This window comes from Notothenia rossii, assembly GCF_949606895.1.
Source record: "Notothenia rossii genome assembly, chromosome: 7".
Classification (NCBI taxonomy): Eukaryota; Metazoa; Chordata; class Actinopteri; order Perciformes; family Nototheniidae; genus Notothenia; species Notothenia rossii.
In genome coordinates this window covers 69,287,760-69,306,563 of record NC_136905.1, presented here as the reverse complement: position 1 = coordinate 69,306,563, position 18,804 = coordinate 69,287,760, and the positions used below count along the sequence as shown (strand labels likewise).

The 18,804-nt window shown below is 41.9% G+C and overlaps 1 protein-coding gene across 2 annotated transcripts; it reads left to right on the top strand.

The window, feature by feature from the left end:
• The first annotated feature begins 1,647 nt into the window (after nt 1-1,647).
• Nucleotides 1,648-18,021, top strand: arf6b (ADP-ribosylation factor 6b). 2 transcript variants are annotated; one of them, XM_079694763.1, is made up of 2 exons: nt 1,648-1,773; nt 15,801-18,021. In XM_079694763.1, exon 2 carries the CDS (start codon nt 16,453-16,455, stop codon nt 16,978-16,980), a length of 528 nt encoding a protein of 175 aa, XP_079550889.1. In that variant the 5' UTR covers nt 1,648-1,773; nt 15,801-16,452; the 3' UTR covers nt 16,981-18,021. The 2 variants fall into 2 exon arrangements, with proteins under 2 accessions (XP_079550889.1, XP_079550888.1); XM_079694762.1 differs by lacking the exon at nt 1,648-1,773 and adding an exon at nt 15,391-15,550.
• The last annotated feature ends 783 nt before the right edge of the window (nt 18,022-18,804 follow it).

Here is an 18,804-nt window from a genome sequence, read left to right as displayed (position 1 = left end):
ATTTCAATCAACGTCTTGCTCGTGAATTGCATGATGGTTAGTCATTTTGTCCGACTTGCTCTGGAGGCTCGCTCAAATGAGACGTTGAAATCTCGCGGGACAAAGACGCCCGCAGCCTTGAGAGCGAGGCGCGGCAAGGCGCCGCAGTTCCTCTCCACGGGCTGCGGAGGCGAAATGCTTGATGGGAAACGACTCGCTGGTATCTCGAGCTGAGCGCTCATTGGTGGTTTTTACCCCGTGCTGCTGATGAAGCTCTCCATTGGCTCGGCAAAAGTTTGTTGTTGTTTTGTGTCAGTTTTACGTCGCCACTTCCATTCACATTTTTCATCATTGTTCAACAATGTTTATCATCATGAAATTAATATCTATATATGTTATACTATACTTGCACTGCTTACTGTTTTCATACTTTATATATCTTAGCATATTCATACACACTGTTCATACTGCTCACAGGCTGCTGTGTATATCTAGTGTATTCATACCCCTCACTGTTTATTCATCATTCAATTCATTCTATATTTTATTCTATAGATTGTGTACATTACTTTTCACTTTACTGCTTTTTGCACTCCTGGTTGGAAGCTAAACTGCATTTCGTTGTCTCAGTACCTGTAATATGTGCAATAACAATAAAGTTGAATCTAATCTTGAGCAGGAACAAATGTATTTACTTAGTACATATCTGACATGAACGATTAAACACATGTGTGCATTCTTTATAATGCAAACCGAGTCAAGCCGACTCCGGAGGTGGCGGTATGCACCTTAAAGTGGTTTGCAATCCGCCAAAAAACCGAGAGAAGAAGAAGAAGAAGGAGAAGAAGTAGAAGAAGAAGAAGAAGCCGACTCGGAGCTGTCCGACTTCAGGCGAGCTTTTTACTATACCCGCGGTCAGAGAGCGGAGATGTGTCCCCTTGTGATATAATATGACGCGTTTGACGTATGACCTTAAAAAAAAGCCGTTTTTAAGAGCAGAGCTCAAAATTGCTCCTTTCCCTCTGAATTCCTGCCCTTATGTCTCGTAAAACATATCAAATCCTGCATTCACTTTTTTTTAATTGTAATTTTCAAGCAAGTTTAAGCATAAATGTAGAAAAAATAAAAACCTGCAAGATGCTCTTTAACATGAAGTAACATTAAGTTAACCAAAGTGTTAACTATAGTAGTAGTCATTTCGTGAACCCTTTGAAGAGTACTGTCACATCGGTGCATACATGCCAACCTTTCCAAATCCAAAAGAGGTAGGTTTGCACGCGGCAAATGTGCACGCCCAAATTAGGTAATCAGAAGAAATGCAACCCCAGTAATTACATGTATAAACCATGTATATAATTTAACATAGGCCTATATTGCATCATTTTATGCATTTTTCAAAAAAAGTGGTAGTTTGGTAAACAGTGACATCAACGACATGTCTGGTCTGTAAAATGCCCGAAAAGTAAAAGAATGGGAGACAAATATCCCAAAGTCTCCACATTTTATTATATTTTGAATGTGTTTCTTGTCCTCTTTCAGTTGAGACAGTGTAGCCATTAGCAGCGAGTCTTTCTTTGGCGTATCGGTTGGGGACTAAGGCTGCATTCTTGTCCTCAAGGCAACAGAATGAATGGGTATAAGAATGCAGGTGTGCAGGACCGGAAAGGGTTTGCCGCCTTGCCGTCCTCCTCCCTCCCATGTAGGAGCCAAACAGTCTTGAAACTTCGGCTAGGATCAAGTTAAGAAGATAAGCAATATTGAGTGGAAGGAAATTATGATTCAACGAGAATCCAGGTGGGAAATGTTGGTTAGTATTAGCATCACACACTATAAATATAATCATCCGTTCAAGCTGGTAGACAGAAACTGAATCAACTAACTTGTCATTGGTGATATAAACTTAGTACACTGATCGGATTTGCATTAAAAATAGTTTGATGCAAAGACCTGCCGTCCAATGGGAGTCCCGTTACGTAACGGAGGAGGAGACGAAACTGGCGCGTTAGCAGTCCTTGGTGCTAGTGATGGGATTTATGGCTCTTTGAAGGGAGCTAAGCACTAGGCCCTGGGTAAATTAAGAGGCTGATCTGGGGCACTTTTGTCCACTTTCCCTGGTGCTAGAAACTCAAGTCAGGCATCCCTGGAATCATCTCAGAGAGTAGATGATCAGTGGGTCTTGTTTTTACTGAAACATGATGTTTCAATGTATATTTCCATTGAAAATGCTAACCGCTAGCCGCAAAGCTAGCATCGCAGCCACTGCTCCGTTTTCAGAGACTTTCAGAGACAGAGATAGGAATACTTCAATTCGGTTCGTCATGATCTGTAGATGTGATTTGCCCCCGAGCACCCCTGGGTAAATTACCGTACAGCCAATCACAATGCGTACAATGCGTGACGTCATTGGTAAGAGACGGCCCCCGAACACATATGGTACCCGAAGACATATGGTACCGACCCTGGATCTTATGGCTCCGTTCCTTTCAAAGAGCCGTTCAAAAGAGCCGTTTTTTTTAAATGGGGCGGGGTTACTAGGTTTATCTGCGAAATAATCACCAGGATAATGATTGACTGTATTGCCAGACCTAATGTCAATAATCTGCATTGTAAACATGACACAAGGTGGCGCCATATTCATGTCAGTGAATGTACTTTGAATTTACCCTCTGTATGTGTTAAAGGTCTCATGTCATGCTTTTCCGGTTATCACCCGTCCCCTTGTGTGTTATGAAGGTTTTTCTGCATGTAAACGGTCTGCAGAGTCAAAACCCTCAAAGTACACCCTGTAGCGAGTAAAACTCTAACGGCCCGTCCACACAGCGGCGTGCGTTGAAGCTTCAACGCTTCTGCCCATTCACTTTGAATGGGGTGACGTCAAGCTTCGCCGAACTGCATTGTGGGGAGCGTTGCTCGCTTCGACGGAAGCGTCAGCCAATCAAATCCCGTTTATGAAAATCTGCCAGTACAACTGCTAGCCAATCAAACCGCGTGTATGCTGCGAGAGCCATACCGCAGGTCATTTCTATGTTCCATAAAATGGAGGAGAAAATAATCATTGCGGTAGTGAATCACCCGGTGCTGTATGATCAGTCTCTGTTCATCTACCGGGATACAAACCGGAGGAGCCAGGCATGGAGGGAGGTGGCAGAGATAGTGGGTGAAACTGGTAGGTTTTCGCCTGTTTGGGGATTTTATATCCAGTGTACCTCATTTAAACATTGAATGGACAGCTAGCAGGCATAGACAGTATATATAGCTAGCATGGAATGCTTTCTGCTTTGTATGTCGGGGGCTGGAGATTCATGTGATTGGTTGTTGGTCGCGTTGGTCGCGTTGACTCCCCAAGCTTCAGAAACGCCAAGCGTCAACGCACGCTGCTGTGTGGACGCTCCGTAACACAGAAAATACCTCCCCAAAACGCCTCGTTGTAGATACGTCACTGTCCATTCATTCTTCCGGGTAACTCATGATGTCATGCGTTACCCGGAACCAAATGGATCAATCCGTGGAGACGTTACGTTAAGCCCCCGCTGATTGGTCCAAATTGACCAATCCACGGACTTCCTCACACACACATTCAGTGCATGCAGCTCTGCTGAGACAGTTGGGATTGCGGCGAAATTCTCTCTTCAGACCCATTCTCACAGCGTTTATCAACCTTTTTCTTACTCAATATCAAGCCACACTTATTGTTTTTACTTCGGCTGTGACTTTGTGTGTGCTCAGGGTGAGTTTGGCTGTGTATCGCTAAACAAGGAAACCACACCTCCACGGAGCTCAGCGCGATTCACAACGTTCCGACCAATCAGAGCACACTGTGCTCACAGGGAGGGTGGGGGCTGGAGCTATTGGAGCTACAACGAGCCGTTAAAGGCAGAGAGTGAAATTCAGTGAATACACGTAGTTTACAGAGATGCTGTATGAGAAACCAAAGTGATTTTGGAAAATTGCACAATATAAATCTATTGTAGAGTGGAATTATGATCAGTGGAAATGGCCATGAAATGGGACCTTTAAGTAAACAAAGTTGCCTTGCCTTGCCTTGAATGAAATTCATGCAACTCTTAATATTAGATACTGCTGTTGCTTGGCGTGGCGAGAATATTGCTCCACTTTCTCCGGTCCCCGAGATTCGGCTTCCAGTAGCTCTGGAGAGAGCTTTCGCACCTGTGGCCACTAACGGTCATCATTTCTCTGCTTTGTTTCAAGACCCGCATCAGAAAGCTTTTGAATGGCGGTACTTCTCCAGTTGGTCTACCTGCTCTTCACGTAGCTCTGCATGTTGTCGTTTAGGTGCTTTTTTTTTCTGGAGATATGCACTGCTCAATCCACTCCTCCATAGTAAGGCCACCCGGAGGTCGAAGTTAACCTTACATGTTTCCATCTTAAGCTTTGTTAGTTAGTTAGTTTCGTAACGGACGTAATGTAACAGTTGTAACCAGTGGCGGCTGGTGGAAATTATTTTAGGTGGGGCTATTGTAATGGTGAATAAACCACACGGGGAACATTTTGAGAAATTACCCCTTAAATTAAATTGGCTACACTATTTCATCGTTGCTGTTGTATGATTGGTGTTTAGCTATGGTATTTAGCGTCTACAGCACCTCCGCTTTTAGGGTTGACGTAGACCCAAACGTCGCCCGGAGGTCCCCCGGTTTTGTTGCGGGAGCTGCTGCACTAGCTAACGCTCCACTAGCTAACGCTACATTAGCAAAACAAACACTTATTTATTTTGCAAATGGTGCGGCGGGCTTCAAACACGTTCCCCTCCACTGGTTTCAACCAAGCACTAAATTAGATGTTTTCCAACCAAATACGGTTGAACTGACAATTCCCCATATTAATTTGTAAGTAGATTCGAAGATACAGTTGCAAGAAAAAGTATGTGAACCCTTTGGAACTACCTGGATTTCTGCATAAATTGGTCATAAAATGTGTTCTGATCTTCATCTAAGTCACAACAATAGACAAACACAGTCTGCTTAAACTAATACCACACAAACAATATGTTTTTATGTTTTTATTGAACACACCATGTAAACATTCACAGTGCAGGGTGGAAAAAGTATGTGAACCCTTGAATTTAATAACTGGTTGACCCTCCTTTGGCAGCAATAACCTCAACCAAACGTCTCCTATAGTTGCATATCAGACCTGCACAACGGTCAGGAGGAATTTTGGACCATTCCTCTTTACAAAACTGTTTCAGTTCAGCAATATTCTTGGGATGTTTGGTGTGAATCGCTCTCTTGAGGTCATGCCACAGCATCTCAATTGGGTTGAGGTCAGGACTCTGACTGTGCCACTCCAGAAGGCGTATTTTCTTCTGTTGAAGCCATTCTGTTGTTGATTTACTTCTGTGCTTTGGGTCGTTGTCCTGTTGCATCACCCATCTTCTGTTGAGCTTCAATTGGTGGACAGATGGCCTTAAGTTCTCCAGCAAAATGTCTTGATAAACTTGAGAATTCATTTTTCCGTCGATGACGGCAATCTGTCCAGGCCCTGAGGCAGCAAAGCAGCCCCAAACCATGATGCTCCCTCCACCATACTTCACAGTTGGGATGAGGTTTTGATGTTGGTGTGCTGTGCCTTTTGTTCTCCACACATAGCATTGTGTGTTCCTTCCAAACAACTTAACTTTGGTTTCATCTGTCCACAGAATATTTTGCCAGTAGTGCTGTGGAACATCCAGGTGCTCTTTTGCAAACTTCAAACGTGCAGCAATGTTATTTCTGGACAGCAGTGGCTTCCTCCATTTTATGACCAACTTATGCAGAAATCCAGGTAATTCCAAAGGGTTCACATACTTTTTCTTGCAACTGTACATGAGTTTCTGACTGCCGCAAGCTGAAGCTTGGTTGCTAGGTTACTAGCTGGGTGTTCTCCAATAAGGGGCCGGGGGAAACAAAGTTAGTGATTACTGGTTCCATGTTGATTTAATTCAATACAAATTGTTGGGGGGAACTGAAAGGCTATTACCGTACTGGTTACTTTGCAGCCCGGACATTTCCCCCAAAACACATTTAGACGCTATCGCAACACAGAAGTACCTTTCAAATACGATCATTTTTAAGACCTTCTAAATCATATTTAAGACCTTTCTTATTTTTTTGGTCATATTTAAGACCTTTTTAAGGCCTTACATTCAGATTATCAAATGTAAGACTTTTTAAGACCCTGCGGGAACCCTGAGGAGACTAAATACGAACATTATATGCAGACACAGACGTGGTTCAGAAACACAGAAATATTAGAAAACAGACCATTAAGGCAAAAACATCTAGTTGGATGGATGCTGTCAAAACTCAACTACGTACGTACGTGTATGTGTGTGTGTGTGTGTATTTAGCACGGGCACATAGTATCTGTCCCCGGCTGTTTGAAGAGCAAGCATGGGAAACAAAAGACAGTGTTTACCTCTTTGCATCCAGTTAGTCACACACACAGTTACAATCACACTCCCTGTAATTGACATAATTAATAGATAGTTTAGCTTCTCACCATCATTTGCTGTGGCCCACTGATGTTAACAATCGTAACTGAAAGGCTACCTGTCAAACGTAAACATTCAGCCACGTGACTCGCAAACTCTCGCGAGAGTTTTACACAAGACGGATCCTTTCTAGCCATAACCCTGCACCGGGCGCTGACATTGGCGCCCGGTGATCATCAGATTTGACGACGCTGATTGGCTGAAATTATGTTTCGGAGTCATAGCTTACAGATAGCAACAGTCAGCTGCTAGTGGCTGCTGCTGCACTGGTTGAGGGCTCCTCTCTTAGCGCCCAGACGAGAGAGGGTAATGATACACGGGCAAGGCCAGGCGGGAAACATGTGATTTATCAGTAACTTTAGACATCGTAACACCATTTTAAACGAGATTTTATTGTAGATTATACATTTTACTGATACCAATTATATAATATTTACCTTGTTCATTAAAAATTTAAATTAAACGTTTTTTTTTAATTTGTAATGTGGGAAGAGGTGGGGCGGTGCCCCTAGCGCCCCTATGGGCCGGAGGGGGAGGGTGACGAGCATAAGTGTCACTTTCCTTTTTTATTTCAATTCAAACCTTGGTCATGAAGAATATGTTTCTCTGTTGCCCACGTTCATAAAGCATAAAACAGTATCAGACCATGGTGCAGAGTCTCTAGATGAGTTTATAGTAGTCCCTCGTTCTTATTATACATCCATGTTGTAGTCCGCTGTATAGAAAACTGTAGTTTCCATAGTTTCCCCACAGCAGCAGAAGCACATTTATGACGTCCGCTGGCGCATCATGAACACGTTGGATAGTGAAAGTGCAGTCGGATTCTCTGAAGTACCGCAGGCCGTTTTTCAATCTCGAGGAAACTGGCGTCCAAGCCAATATTTCAAGGATGCTACGTCATCGAGTGCCGCCGAAGGACTGTTCCAATCTCCAGCATACTTGGAATTCCACCGAGGCCGCGTCCTTGGTTTGGGGGTAATTTCGAGGCTGCAAATGGGTAGACTTTGCGTCCTTAAAATCCCCACAATGCTTTGCGCACGGACCAATTTCCCCAAATCTGTGGCGGAAAATGTAAGGCGGGGCCTCTCATATGACGCACACCTGCACACTTGCTAGCCTGTTCCACTCTTTGTTTTCCGAATGCCAGGAAGGATTCTTGCCTAGCTTCTGAAGCAAGCATGTGCTACCAAGCAAGCATCCTCGCGATCGAGAAACGGCCGCAGTCTCTTCTCCTAAGTCCTTTTTAATTCTCCTATCCACTATCCCTTAACCCCGTGACGTTTCACTCAGAGGTCAAGGAAAAGACGATAGGGTTAGACGTTAGGAGCTGATTTTTGGATTATCCGACCGCAACCCAGGAGTTGTGTTCGAGTGTGGAGAAAAGTCATAATGACTGTTATACTATTGATTGGTTCTGTAAGGCGTGGCTGTGGCCGTCAATACCAGAAAATAAAGAGAAAGTTTTCAACATTGAAGGCTCGTGATCTGTGATCCTGAATAGCGGTGAACATATATAATATGAACAGGCTCGTGCTTGGCCCACTGGTATTGTTTGTTTATTTATTTTTGAAAATTAACTAGCAACGCCATGCTGTCATATAGCAACTGCTAAGCTACTGCAGCAAAAAAATCCTGGCGCCGCCCATACCTGCCCAGCTGTGTCTTGTGATTACCCCTCTTTGTATTTATTCTGGTCTTCCCCTGGGTTCATTGTCTTTCCTGTGTCCCTCCATGTTGTTCACAGTCAGTTTTTGTGTTGTTGCTACCTTGTGCTACCTGTTTGTTATATCTCTCACAGGCTCCGCCCTCTACTGGACTCTATGGGTACTACCCTCTATGCAAGCATTCACCTACTGAGATTTCTATAGACGTAGACGGCCTTGGGGCGGGCCTACGTGAATGCACGCGCATCTCACCGTATAAAAGGAGGCCTCGCTTCCTGACTATCATCCCTTTCTCTTCAGCGAGCGGGCAACATCTGAAGAGATAAGACGTTTGAAAGAAGAATAAATAGTTCATTAGTGAACTTTGAGCCATACTATACTATACTATGTCACGTTACTATGGCGCGCGCCGGAACCAACAACCAGTTTTTACCGTAAATGAGTTCGGTTCAGAGGATAAAAACACATACAACATTAATTCAACTCGATTTTGTTCACTTCAATTTCCCTTTGAATGCTTGGATATTCTCAATGGGTGAATACATTTTTTTATAATTGTTACGTTGCCTATTGGGCTAGGGAACCAAAGGCAAGTAACACAAATATAAAATGACCAGGCGAGAGAAAAAGGAGAGGAAGCTGATCTCTGAAAGCCACAAGCAGGTCTTTTAAATGGACAAAAAGAAAAAGGGCTCACCAGTCAACTTGAAAAGTAAACTAAGGTACAGATATACTGGAGCACATCTCCTAATTAAGGAAACACAGGTCCCACACAGAGGTTGCGGTCGGATAATCCAAAAATCAGCTCCTAACGTCTAACCCTATCGTCTATTCCTTGACCTCTGAGTGAAACGTCACAGGGTTAAGGGATAGTGGATAGGAGAATTCAAAAGGATTTAGGAGAAGAGACTGCGGTACTTTAGAGAATCCGACTGCACTTTCACTATCCGACGTGTTTATGATGGGCCAGCGGACGTCATTTTGTGCTTCTGCTGCTGTGGGGATATGGAAACTACAGTTTTCTATACAACGGACTACATGGATGTTTAATAAGAACGAGGGACTACTGTAAACTCATCTAGAGACTCTGCACCGTGCTCTGATGCTATTGCTTTATGAACGTGGACAACAGAGAAACATATTCTTCATGACCAAAGTTGGAATTGAAATAAAAAAGTGAAATGTATGCTCGTCAACCTCTCCCTCCGGTCCACATTAATACAAATGATCCCAATACGTATGATTGTATGAAAAGATCTTAAAAATAAATACAAATGTATTTATTATAAACGTTAGCCCTTAACATCTATCACTGTATACCATTCAAACATATTTTAAAAGTTGAACAAACCCCACACAGCTCAGTGAAATGTTGACTTTATTTGATAATTTCAGTAAAAACTAACATTCATATTTCTCTTTTTGATTATAATACTGATGAACGTTCAAAACAAAGCACTTTGGCAACTTACCACATACATTTTAAAATGCTTAATAAGCACCGTAACTTTCATGATATCATTTCTCCGTCATAATCGTTTGTTTCCGTGAACGGCCGACTGTTTTGTGACGGTAAATGCTGCGGCTGCAAGGCATTGTGGGGCAGCATTTTCTCCTCTCCTTTCGGTAAGGGAGGTCCAGTGGTTCCTAAGCTAAAGGAAGTTTGAAACCTCCTTTTCTATCATCTAGAGCAGTGGTTCCCAACCTTTTTTGAATACTGTACCCCCAAAGCATTTCAAGCCAACCTAAAGTACCCCCTACTACGCAATCAATCGTGGTGATCCCCAGGATATATTAACAGTCTATATATTGTGGCAGACCGGCTGTGTGTGTGTGTGTGTGTGTGTGTGTGTGTGTGTGTGTGTGTGTGTGTGTGTGTGTGTGTGTGTGTGTGTGTGTGTGTGTGTGTGTAATGTGTGTGTGTGTGTGTGAGAAATGTGTGTGTGTGTGTGTGAGAAATGTGTGTGTGTGTGTGTGCGTGCATGCGTGCGTGTGTGTGTGTGTGAGAAATGTGTGTGTCTGTGAGAAATATGTGTGTGTGTAGCTAAGGTGAAACCAGGGAGTGGAAGAAGGAGAGAAGTGACGAGGAGAGATAGAGAAGAGGAGGATATTTTTCTCTGTGTGACCCAATGCGACAATTAATGTGACACTTAAATCATATTCAATCATAAGTAATCATATACATTATAATAGCCATTGTTTAAAGACTTAACAAAAAAGTAAGGTAACTCACCAATTAATGTGACACTTGAGCCTGTTTCTCCCTCATCAGTTTTGTGAGTCTGGGGGAGATTGTTGCAACAGCTGTGACCAGGTTATTCTCCAAGTTGAGTCTGTTCCTGTGTTTAGTCTTGATGTGGGTCATGGCGGAGAATGTCACCTCACACAGGTATGTGGACCCAAAAGGCAACAGTTCATTCAGGGCATGTTTCCCCAATTCAGGATACTCCTTCTCCACACCACACCAGAACTGTGTCAGTGGTGTGCTTGAGTACCTCATCTTCAGGCTCCTATCTGAGGACACATCTATGAGGTCTTCTTGCAGTCTGGCGGGAATGCTGCTGTTAATGCATGTCACAAATGGATTACGCACCCAGTCCAGTGTGGATGACTTGTTGTCAATATCAGGGAAGTAGGAGTTGAACTCATTCTTGAGCTTGGACAAATGTGTGTGTACTATTTTCACAATTGGAGCTCTGTCACATTCACCAGTAGCAATGTATGCGTTCAGCTGCAGGAAACAACTTGTATCCCCTTTTTCACATTTGCTCTGCCAGAGCTTGATCTTCTCCATGAATCCACACACTTTGTCATACAAGCTAAGAACATTTGTGTCTTTACCTTGAAGAGAGAGATTCAGCTGGTTGAGTTTGCTGAACATATCAGAGGTATCCCAGCCGAGCTACCCAGTCAGCGTCGTCGAACATAGCCACAAGTGGGTGTGTGTGCTCCGACAGAAATGCCCTCACTTCATTGCGTAGCTCGAACAGCCGCTGTAACGTTTTCCCTCGGGATAACCAGCGGACGTCAGTGTGAAGCAGGAGCTGTTTATGTTCTGACCCACCGTCTTCACAAAGTGACTGAAACAGTCTATGATTCAAAGGCCTGGACTGTATGAAGTTGATCACTTTTACGGCATCATTCAAAACTTCGTTTAACTCTGGACTCATTCTCTTGCTAGCTAATGCTTCTCGGTGAATCATGCAGTGCGTCCATGTAACGTCAGGGTTTACCTTTTTTATGTGAGCCATTAATCCATTTACTCTGCCGGTCATCGCCGCAGCGCCGTCTGTGCACACATGAGAGCAGGATTTCCAATCCAGCTTGTGTTGAGAGAAAAAATTGTCAATAACGTTAAAAACGTCCTGTCCGGTAGTTCTCCCCGTGAGTTTCTTGCAAAACAGAATGTGCTCATTCATCTCCAAAGTGTCTTTGTAACGCAAAAACGCAATCAGTTGTGCTTCCCCACTGACATCCGTAGATTCGTCCAACTGCAAAGCGAACGTACCAGACGCTTTACATTTTTCCACCACTTGGTCAATAATGTCAATTCCCATGTCGTCGATCCGATGGCACACAGTATTATTTGACAACGGCACTTTCTTAAGGACATCAGCTGCTTTCTTATCGAGCATAGTTTCTGCGAGAATTATAGCAGCGGGCAAGATTAGCTCTTCGGCTATGGTAAATGGCTTTTTTGATTTAGCAACGAGTAGCGACACGGCATAAGATGCCTCCAAGGCCTTGGTTGAGACCGATGCCGCTTTCTTTAGTTTTTCTTGGCTTCCCTTAAATTCAGCCAGCTTTTGGTGGAAAAACTCTGCAGACTTACCCACACAGGCGGGATGTCTAGTACTAAGGTGCCGATGTAAATGGGATGGTTTCATGCTATTATTAGAAAGCACGTCGTCACAGATGAAACACATTGGCTGCGGTGGCTCTGTAGTTGTGACCGTAAACCCGGAGAGCAGATAATGTTCACCAAACTGACGATTCTTCACTTTCTCTGTTTTCATTTTCTTGAGAACGGGTTCTCCTGATTCAGCAGTATCACCTGTGCTGTTGTTTCTGGATGAACCAGCTCGACCCAGCCATTGATCCATAATGATTATGTTAACAGAAATGTTGATCTCAACAAACACCAGCGCATTCACTTGATAGGATTCTGATGTTTTGCTAGCTAAGAAGAAAACCAGCGAGCCACTACAATGATGATGATGATGTAACACCCGACAGTCCGGCGGGAAGCTGAACGCCGCGCCAATAATAATATATAGCCAGCAAATTATTACTTAATTTAAATGCCCCCAATTTTGGTTACACTATTACAGATTATGCATTATTCATTATTTAGGTACAGTTTTCCTGTAAAACTTTTAATTTAAAAAAAATCTTTTTTTTTTACTTTTCAAAATCTTTTCACGTAACCCCTGGGGACCACCCACGTACCACTAGGGGTACGCGTACCCCCGGTTGGGAAACACTTGAATTTGAACGGCACTTATCATGGCTGCCACTGAGGGACTTCCGGGTCATTTCACTCGGTTATGAAGGTTCCTAAGCTAAATGGACTATTCGACTGCAGCCAGAGCCAGAGACATAGACACCATGCTGCACACATGCAGCCAGAGGAGAAGGAGAGAGCGACTGCAGCCTTCCTCAGGTCCTTTATGGAGGCCCTGATTGGGGATTGAAAGCACCTGGGGGAGAGGCTACACCTGGAGACAATCAGAGGGAGAGAGAGAGACACACACACACACACACACACACACACACACACATACACACACATACACACACAAACACCAGCACCCACTACGGCACGTAACAATAATAATAATTAAAAAATTACACCGAAGCTTTCTCAGGGTAGGCCTGGACCTATGGTGGCTACGCCACTGGGTGGCAGTGGCACCATAGTTTGAATCATATTCCAGTGTAATCTACACACAGTATAGGACTATTCCTCATTTTAGACCCCTCACTGTATTTTTGCCCTTGAAAAACACCGATGGACAGCGTTTACTCTGACGTCAGTGTTGTGTGTGTGGCCTCAAGTGCAACAGGATTTACATTAAAACTACAGATTTAGTTTTTAATAATATTATATTTTAATAATGTTTACTACATCCAATGTGCATACAACAAAGAATATCCTAAAATAAAGTAGTGTAACCTCAGTGGTAAAAAATATAAAATGTAGAACAATTACGGTGAATGGTACTGGTTTTATTTAATTCAAACTTATTCTTCAATTTCATTATATCAGAGGAAAATATTGTACATGTTTTTATTTTCACATAAAACATCAATGAATTACCATTTGATAAAAATATTAAACTTTATATAATGATACTTTTACTTTATTTTAGCTTAATGCTTATCATTTGAACTTGACTTCACAGTTTAGTGTGTCTTTTACTTGTAGTACTTGTGTTACTGCTACTTTTACTTACAATAGTCTATCTAAAGTGAAATATCTAATAACACCGTCCCCCACAGCTGATATTTATCCTCTTCATTTATATTGTTTAAGATGTACCATATTTGTATGCTAATCAAGGATCCAGCCATGTATAGCCTATATTTGTTAGCTTGTAACCTTTGCTTGTAACTGACATTTCATATCTTACAAGTAAGTCAACAGGACCGGTCGTTCTAGGGACATTTGTTAAATAAGAGTTGCAGTGGCTCCAACTTTCTAGGAAATTAGTGTTGGGGGCTATAGGGAAGCATTCAGACCTCATCAAAAGAGATTAGGGGCTCCTTGACTTAAATCAGCAGGAGATGCTTCTGCTGTTTTACACAATGAGTTGCCTGGGACTTAAGGGACCCACCACATAAGCATGGTTGCAAATGTTCCAACAGCATCATGCCACCGGATTTGGCAGAATATATAATATAATATATAAGATTTACATTTAACTTGTTACAACTAGGTGTATTTCAATCAATTAGATGAATGAAATGCAAAATTGGACTACTCTTCTCTAAATTTGTAAAAAATCTACTTATTGTAAATCCCAGCTAATGTAGTTAGAGTTGGGGCCATCTAAGAAGGTTAGAATAATGAAATGCTGATTACAGATTATCACATTTTTAGCAGTGAAATTATAGGACCACATTTTGGCATATTTGGCTTTATATATGGAAGTAAACTTACCAATAAAGACGCCAATGTGGCACTGTAGAGGGATGTTTTTGTTCATTATTGTTTGAAGATAAAAATAACAGAATGCCAGCTCTTGCAGTTATCCATAAGCGAGCTGGTTAACTTTTGTACTGTAATGAATGACTAAGTTAATGTAAAAAAGAAAGCAGCTGAGAAAAACTGTTTGTCTATTCATAAGAACAAAATGTTGCAGTGGAAGAATAGCATGCCACACACTCCTCCAAGGACAATTTCTAGTCACAGAGCTTCAAGATCATATACAGCCTTCATCCTCTCTTATCCTTCTATCAGAAAAAACATTTACAACCTTTCTTACAATTTCATAAGTATGTTTCAAGTTGGGTAAAAATGAAATGTGAAACTACACTTCCATTTATTTTGTTTACATGAACGTATTGTAATACCAACCAGGCAATAGTTAGAATTAGTTTAACCTACTGTACAGGTTACAATAATAAAATGCTGATTACAGAATGTAATTCCTTTAGCAAGTATATAACCACATTTAGCATATTTATTTATTTTTATCTGGAAGAAAACGTTACTAATAGAAAAACACCAATGGGGCCCTGAGGAAGATTGCTTATTTCACTAGAGTAAATAGATAAAACTATTTTCAATATTATGTACATTATTGACAGAGAGAACACTGACAGGTCAGGTAAATGGTTTGTTTTATATGCCTTTTGCCACAGAGACTTGTCAAAAACAGACAAAAGGAAATCATTTAAAAAATATTGCTAGCTAGGGTGCTGTTACCCTTTACATACCTAGAATCACTATTCTAAACAGATACAACTTAGATGCTTAACATGTTATCAAAGTGATGTTTTTCAACATAAATATTTTAATATCAGTATTTTATTTGTAATGTCGTAACTCCAAAAATACACCAAAATATTAAAAACAGGCACAACCGGCACAACTTAAAAACAAAAAATGAACTAGTGCAGCATTCAGAAAAAAAATATTATGAAATGTTAACTTATGGTGTTCAATTAACTAAAGTAAAAATGTATTTCACGTGAGTTTGTATTTTTAATAGTTGTTTCTGTATCGTGAATGCCTCAGACAGTGAAAGCTGTTGTAACGTACGACAGCAGCAGCTGAATGGAGCCGAGAGGAAGTGGCGGTTAATGCAGCTCCACACCTTTCCGGTGTAGCAGCACTGCGACCAGCTCGACTTAAAGGAGAAAGACGAGAGCTGGCTGTATTTATTGATACAGGAGGGGGAGATAGGAGGTACATTTCTTATATTTCAATTAAGTGTTTATCCCAGTGAGACGTGAGGCAAACATTTTGTCACTGTCGCACGTATTTTCTATCTATATATGGTTAGTTTTCCACAGCTAACGACCGTTATCTAGTTAGCTTAAGGCTAGCTTGCTAGGAAACCAGCTAGCTAACGTTAGCTTGCTAGCCCTCTTTAGCAGCCATGAGCGGTATCTTGCTAATTTGGCACGTCTGACCCACCTCCTAAATCTCTTTTCAGGGGGCTACGAACTGGAGTTTCTTGGGTGGATACATGTGTTGCTGAGTCACAGAAGATTTCTTTTCGAAGACGTCCCTTACAGCTCGGTGAAGTTGCCCGGCGCGACGCTTGATGGACTAGCCGCAGAAAAGCTGCTTTTCTCCCCGGTAGCGGTGAAGAGAACAAGGGCGCACCCGATGAGGAGGACCGGACACCAGAAAGAACTCACAAGTAACGTGGCCTTTTCGAGGCCTTGTATACACAACGTGTCTGCTCTTTGTGGTTTTTAACCTTAGCAGCGTGTGTTTGCCAATCAGCTTTATGTTGATTTAGTCAACAAAATGAACGTCCTGCAACAGCTGCTGCCAAGTTCTTAGTGTAACCGTGCCATGTTGTGTATAGGCCCTGCAAACATTGTGATACTCTGAACATAAACGTCCCAGCACTTAACAGGACGCACAGACTTTCAATGAAAACCCCTATAAGTACTGTTTGTTAGATTTTAACATGAGTGTGCGTTTTTGACTTTTCTCTCCGATATATGCTCTTCACTGAGTCATGTCATCACAAATAAGCCCTTAACGCGAAGCTACTGTTAAAAGTGAATAGTCATCAGCACGGAATCTGACATTTTTCTCGTTAGAAACAAAGTATTTATGCACACGATTTCAAAATGGGGAAAGTGCTGTCTAAAATATTTGGCAACAAGGAGATGAGAATATTAATGCTTGGACTTGATGCTGCTGGAAAGACAACAATCCTTTACAAACTGAAACTTGGACAGTCTGTCACCACAATCCCCACAGTCGGCTTCAATGTGGAGACTGTCACCTACAAAAATGTCAAGTTCAACGTCTGGGATGTTGGAGGGCAAGATAAGATTCGTCCTCTGTGGCGACACTACTACACAGGCACCCAAGGGTTAATTTTCGTGGTGGATTGCGCGGACAGGGATCGCATCGACGAGGCAAGGCAGGAACTCCACCGCATCATTAATGACCGGGAGATGAGGGATGCCATCATCTTGATATTCGCCAACAAGCAAGACCTCCCGGATGCCATGAAGCCACATGAAATCCAAGAGAAGCTCGGATTGACCCGCATCAGAGATAGGAATTGGTATGTTCAGCCCTCCTGTGCGACCACAGGTGATGGACTGTATGAGGGCTTGACATGGCTAACATCAAATTACAAATCTTAATGATTGAGTGCTGACTGTTTTAGGTCAAAACTATAATAACGTTGCAAGTAACAAATAACTTTTCAAAATGAGTATGGTTAAGAAAAAGTTGATTATTTCCCATTTATTTTTAATACTACGTTTACCCCATGACTAATTTATCTTTAACTGGGTTTGCTGGCTTAAAGTTTGCTTGTACTCTGTAGCAGGGCTATTTCACCTTCATCATCTTGGGGCTTGCTTGATGAATTCTGAATTGATTGGTCCTAATGTTAAAGCCACAGAGATCACCGCCTTTGCCTATTCTTTTCCCTGTTTTGTATAATTTTTCTAATGAAGTTTGTGTCTTCATTCAAGGACTAAAGCTTGTTTCAAGGCCCTTCAGTCTCTGCTGCATCGAACTTGGATCTTTTTGTTCTTCTGAGGGGAGATCTTAAATGTCATGTAGCATACTTGAAGGAATTTGGTATTTGTTTTAACACAGTGCTGTGATAAGTATTTCTTCTCAATGGTATTGACTGCTGCAATGGGGAAAAATCAACATGGGTTTAATTTAATCGTCATCTGTCTTGACAAAGAAATAAAATAACTTCAGACATGTTTTGTTCCCCCCCCCCTCCCCCAAATCCCCTTATGTGGGCTATATAATTTTCTGATTGACCTTCCGTTTCATGTCTTGATACCTAATTGTGCTGAATATTCAACAAATACGCCTCCTGTAACTCTTAAACATGCTTGTTGGGATTGCATTTTTGATTTTCGGTAACAAGTAGTCAGTTGACTCAATCTTTCCAAAGGAATGTCATTCAGCTCTGAGCTCTCAATCTGATACCACAGTTGATTAGTGTCAGTATTGGGACATTATATGATAGCCTATATCTGTAGCATGAGTACGAAAGTACAGTAACCCCACACCAGAGTCCATCTGTCGTGCGGTCAGAGGGAGCTGTTACTGGTGAATTGTAGAAGACACCCTGCAGTGCAGCTCTTATTTTGACTGGGGGAACCATGTACAGAACAATGTCATTGTAATGTCTTATTAAAAAAGTGATTTTAAATCTGTTATGTCTGTTTGTTTGGTTTTTCAAGGATTAAAGTCAATTATCTTGGCTAGGCCTGTGAGATGAAACTATTTTGTTTTTGGTGAAAGTTTAATTTACTTGTAACTACAGTGGTTAAAAATAAAAACTGAGAAGTGTTGAGAATGCTCCAAGTTCAAAGTAGAAGTATGTCGTGTTAAAATTCTCTTGGGTTTAGGACAATTTAACAGATTCTTCATAAAGGGTTTATTTCCACCCTCAGACTAAGTTGCTGGCCTCAGTTCCCCTGCCAGTAAATGGGGGGTGGGAAATGTACAAAACAGGAAGTCCGACTGCTGGTCTCTTTAGAACAACAGAGCCACATGATAGTTTGCATGGGAGTCGGAGGGGCAGCTGCGATATACAGCCCACTTGTGAATTCTTTTTAAATGTTGAGTGTTGGGTTTGAGCCATAGCTGAGCTGAATCTGAGCTGTCAGCTGTAACTTCCTGAATATGCATTTGGTTGGGACTGGCATTTAAAAGCGAGTCTGGGTGGTTTTTCACTCGCTGAGAAGGGAAGTCTTTTCAAGTGGACTAATGTAAATAAGATTAACTTGAGACTCATCTGTAAAGAGATACTAGTAACTAATAAGACCGTTTATTGCTCTTATCAAAAGGAGAAACCCACAACCATATGTTGCAGTCTTTCAACATGAGTATAATGAGTGTGTAATAAGGATAATTACCATCATCTTGCTGTATATAACCTCAAAAGTGAGAGTGATCCGTGTCCAATCTAGTTTGTTATATGCCAGAAAGATGAC

Coding starts and splice junctions, on each gene's coding strand:
- arf6b (XM_079694763.1), top strand. CDS start 16,453: ATGGGGAAAGTGCTGTCTAAAATATTTGGCAACAAGGAGATGAGAATA.